Source organism: Olea europaea, unplaced genomic scaffold, assembly GCF_002742605.1.
Source record: "Olea europaea var. sylvestris unplaced genomic scaffold, O_europaea_v1 scaffold3150, whole genome shotgun sequence".
NCBI classification, from domain to species: Eukaryota; Viridiplantae; Streptophyta; class Magnoliopsida; order Lamiales; family Oleaceae; genus Olea; species Olea europaea.
Genome location: NW_019250291.1, coordinates 50,709 through 55,451, shown reverse-complemented (window position 1 = coordinate 55,451; position 4,743 = coordinate 50,709). Strand labels below are relative to the sequence as shown.

Genomic DNA, 4,743 nt, shown 5'->3' with positions numbered 1-4,743 from the left:
TTGTTACACATTCCTCCATAGGAACAGTCTTTTCAAGTTTTCAAGAAACCATAGTTCCCAATACATGTTGAAGTTGTTGAAACCAAAGATGGCGCATGAATTTTGGTGCAAGATATTAGGCCAACCAATTTGGCAAATGGTCCAAGAGGTTTAATTTTCCCCCATCATTTAATTTTTGTCACCGATCCAAAATTTTAATCATTACGACGAGCATTACGAAATACATTTGGAACCCACTTTCTACATTCTTAAAAGACGCATCTTCATGCATTGTCCATCCCTTGCTTTCGGTGTAATAAGTCTCCCGTGCACACCATTGGAAAGCGGTTCCTCTCCTTCATCTTGAATCTCAAACGAAAAATCAATCTTGCCATCAACTTAAATAAGAGACAGGAATAGAAAAAGTGAAGTGAACTTGACTTAAGATGAACTGATTGTCATAAAATTCATTTTTGTACTTTTTTATTTTCTAATTATTTCTTCAATTAGGAAACCGAAAGTAGATAAAAAATGACGTTAGGTATTCTCTTAGACCCACAGAAAAGACTCTTCGAACGTTTCTCAAGATCATACAAGATAAAAGACGAGCAAAGACAGGAGGCAGATCATATATCAGAACTCTTGTTAATATGTACACAAGGTAATGTATAGCCAAAACATTGATGGCTACTTATCACATTCCCACCTTCAATTCATGCTCTTCCCATGTGCAGTTGGGCACTTAATCATACAAGAATTCCAGCTAACTTAAAATAACACACTGTCTTTTAGCATTTTTGAACACTACAATTATCAAAAAGTATGGTTCTATTGGAATCATGTTTAAGGTTAATGACTCAAATAGAACAAATACGTGGATATACAAAACAAAATTGATAAAATTGGAATTACATTAATTCAAGAGTGCCAAATCCCACTTAAGATGTTCCAGAATTTCCTCGATGATAATCTTTTGACGATCGTTTTTGCATCAGAAACCTCGGCCACTGCGAGCTTTTCAATATTCTTCAAGTAGCCAGAATTCACAATCTTCTTTCTTGCACTGTTGCAACTTGTCAATGACATCAGAATAGAAAGCAAAAGCTTTATGTTACCTGAATTGACCTCCCCTGGATCAAGCATTTGCATAAGCAAGCCAACATTTTGATCATTCTGCACGAATCTTTTCTGATTTCTTGGTAAAATTACCATGCTAGAGAGCGTTTCAGCTGCCATTTCGCGCATTTTGTATGGTTTTGAGTCGAGAAATTTAACAAGAGCCGGCATAAACCCTGCATCACCCATTACCTTTTTGGCCTCATCTGATGTTCCACATAGCCAAAATGCTGCTTTCAGTGCCAATTCTTGAACTGAAACATCCCCATATCGAAGAAAATAAAGTACATGATCCATAAATCCATAATTTATCAGCATATTCAAAGAATCATTAGATGAGAAACATAAATTCACAATTCCGTTAAATGCCACCTCTCTCGTCTTTGATGAAAAAGATGATTTAGGATCCAAAACACATACTAATGCGCGAATTCCACCTTCTTTTACTATCAACTTCCTGACTGGTTCATCCCCATAAGCCATAGCCTGCAGAAAATCAAGTGAACTTCTCTGTGTAATCTCATCTTTAGTCCTTGCAAGCTTAACAAACAACGGAATCGCCCTTTCCTCAACCATAAACCTCTTAATTTCTTCAACCCTAACAAGGTTTTTCAACACCCCACAAGCCAGATTAACCAATTCAGCTGAACTATCCTTATTACTACATATTTTCATCAGTATAGACACTCCACCATGAGAAGAAACTGACCAAGCATTATCGGAGTTCTCTGTGAGTTTATTCAAACTCGTTGCTGCTAATTCTTTGCTCAATTCACTCCCACACTCCAAAACTCTAATCAACGGCGAAATTATCCCCGCCCTGATCAATACTCCTCTGAAGAACTCATATCCTGCAATGAAGGAAACAGCCTTGGCAGCCTCCTCTTGAACCTCATTATCCTGAAAATCGAGAAAATCCACCAAGTAATTGATGAAACTATCAATTTGAACTGCAATTTTTACATATCTATCATCATACTGAATGGATTCATTGAAAGCAATCAGGGCTTGTTTCTTCATGTCCACACTACCAATTTTGAGCCTGGACAGCAAATCATCGATATAGAACCTCATATCGTCCCGAGAAGCCGAAATACTAGGCCTTGAAACCACTATGGCATAGCCATGTGAGAGCAAACCAAGAGCATATATTTCCGAAAGTCTCTTTATATAACTATCCAATTTTGATGATACAATATCAAGATCACTTTTCATTAGCAACTTCCCACCATAAGATGAATCAACACATCGTCGGGCAAGGTCATCGCAGTCTTTAAGCGTGACTAAAATCTTCTCTAATGTGCTAGAGAGAGAAAAATTCTCACCGGCATCACAATTCTCAATTGCAGTTAGGTTGGTAAGAAGCTCTTCGAACTTTGCGCGTATGAATTGCCATTTCACTGCAAAAACCTTGATTGAATAAGACACAGAAATCAATGAAGAAATATTCTCAATAACTTGTTTCAATCCTGGTTTCCTTTCTTCATCGTCCATATTGAAATTCATTGGTTTGAAAGAAACCCCATTTTCCGGCAAATATTTCAGATTCCGGCGAAATTTCAGAGTTTTCGTTGGAGAAGAACCAAGAATTTTATTGATGATATTAGGATGAAGCTGAAGACTGGGTCTCTCCATCCATCGCTATCTCTTATGTAACGAAATTATGCGTCAGTAAAGTGAAATTACAAAATTAGCCCTCGTCAGTACGTGAAAGTTCAAGTTCAAGTTCAAGTTGGTACGATGACTTGGTCGGTTGGGCTGTTGGAACTTAAATTAAGCATTTTAGAAACAAAAATATATAAGCCAACTGCTAGGACATTATTTTTAATATTTTTATTATAAAAATAAAAGGTCCAAAATTCGGAAGATGAGGGCTCTTTTGATTAATGTTCTAAAAAACGTAAAATATAATTAGGCTTCAAAGTCAAGCTCTACGAGCCTAAACGAGGTCAAGACGTTAAAAAACGTTTTCTTATATCCCCGTTTAGTATCCATTTTTGTAAGAATGAGAATGAAAAATATAGTCGTTACGAAATCCACACAAGAGATAGAAAGTCAAATATGATAACTTGATGTGATGAATAACGGTAATATTTTTCATTTTTATGATCAAAGAATTGGAATCAGATGGTAATATAATTTTAATTTTTAATTATTTAAAAATCATTTAATAATTAACATAATACATACCAAACATCTAAAATTATAAATACCTAATAATTATTACAATTAGTTAATTATACAATTTTCAAATTTTCAAAATAAAAAAGCTCGACTATTTTTCATAATTTCAACTTTCAACTAGATAAAGTCATTTAAAAACTTGATATTAAAGTCAAATAAATGACTTTTAAAAAAAGATTAATAATACGTCACTGGGCGTTCATTGTTAAGGCGTAGTGTTTTGTCCGAGCCTCAAATTAATAAAGCTTCACTTTTACTACTTGAAATAATTCTCGATCTTTTAGTTCCATTGACATTTTGACAATTAAACCCTATCAAATTAGACGAGTAAGAGGCGTAAGTCTCGATCTTTTCGTTCCATTGACATTTCGACGATTAAACCCTATCGAATTAGCCGAGTAAGAGGCGAAGACGTAGAATTAGGAGCAACGAGGCCCCAAATGGACAATTCACAATAATGACAATACTTTTTAATTAGGTGAAAAGGGAAAAGACTCTCTGAGCGGTACATTTTAGCACCCCACCCCACCTACCCTACACTACGCTACCCTACCCTACACTACCCTACCATGTGAAGGAAGGGAGCCCCTCCCCTTAGTTGCTTTGAGTAAGCAATTTCTAATTTTCATTTCCCAACGATAAGTCTCACTAAATTAGAAAAATCCAAGTCCTTCACCTTTCTTATCATTTTTCATTGCAGTGTAGTGACACGCTATTTTAGTATATGTAAACATTAATCATATTATTTAAATAAATAATTTAGATAATGTAATTTAATATGGCACCAAATATAAGATAACAAGTTAAAAGTATTGTCGTAGAGGCTAGCGACCTTTCATTTATGAAAAGTGCATCACACTAGTAATGAAAAATGAATTTAGTTTATATGTACAATAATTTATGTTTTGTTTCGTTCAATACTATCAAATTCTTCGTGCCAAACCGTTAGTTTTAAATGAATGAAATGCATTGACGGTAAATTATAGACTAGCCTTTTTTTTCCCAGAAAAAACAAGATGCATGGGCAAATCAATAAACAAGGTGTCAAGCCGATAAGATTGTTGATTTTATTTAGTGCTAAACCCTAATATAGTCCTGGTACATGACAAAATGACATTATTTTATGTAATACTTTAGCATGCTTGAATAATAGTTTATGAATAAGCTGCTTTTAAGTAATTTCATGAATTATATCATAAAAATTAAATAATTTTAAGTAGGGCGGCTGCCTCAATTTTTATTTGGTTGTCTTTGCCTTTCAATTTTCTATTCTAAAACTAGCTTACATAAATTTCAATTAAAAACGTTTGTTGCAACCATGTTTCCCTTCACCTACACTTACCAATAATCATCAACCATATTATATTCGAAGTTTGGACAAGAGAAAATAAAATATTATATTGGAATCACTTGTGCTCCAATTAAATTGGTTTTGATATTGTGAATATATTAATTTATTTTTAT

General features: G+C 34.2%; 1 protein-coding gene across 1 annotated transcript; it reads right to left on the bottom strand.

The window, feature by feature from the left end:
* Positions 1–603: 603 nt before the first annotated feature.
* Positions 604–2,712, bottom strand: LOC111385398 (vacuolar protein 8-like). The gene has a single exon (XM_023009784.1). It carries the CDS (start codon positions 2,599–2,601, stop codon positions 898–900), a length of 1,704 nt encoding a protein of 567 aa, XP_022865552.1. The 5' UTR covers positions 2,602–2,712; the 3' UTR covers positions 604–897.
* Positions 2,713–4,743: the final 2,031 nt, after the last annotated feature.

Coding starts and splice junctions, on each gene's coding strand:
- LOC111385398 (XM_023009784.1), bottom strand. CDS start 2,601: ATGAATTTCAATATGGACGATGAAGAAAGGAAACCAGGATTGAAACAA.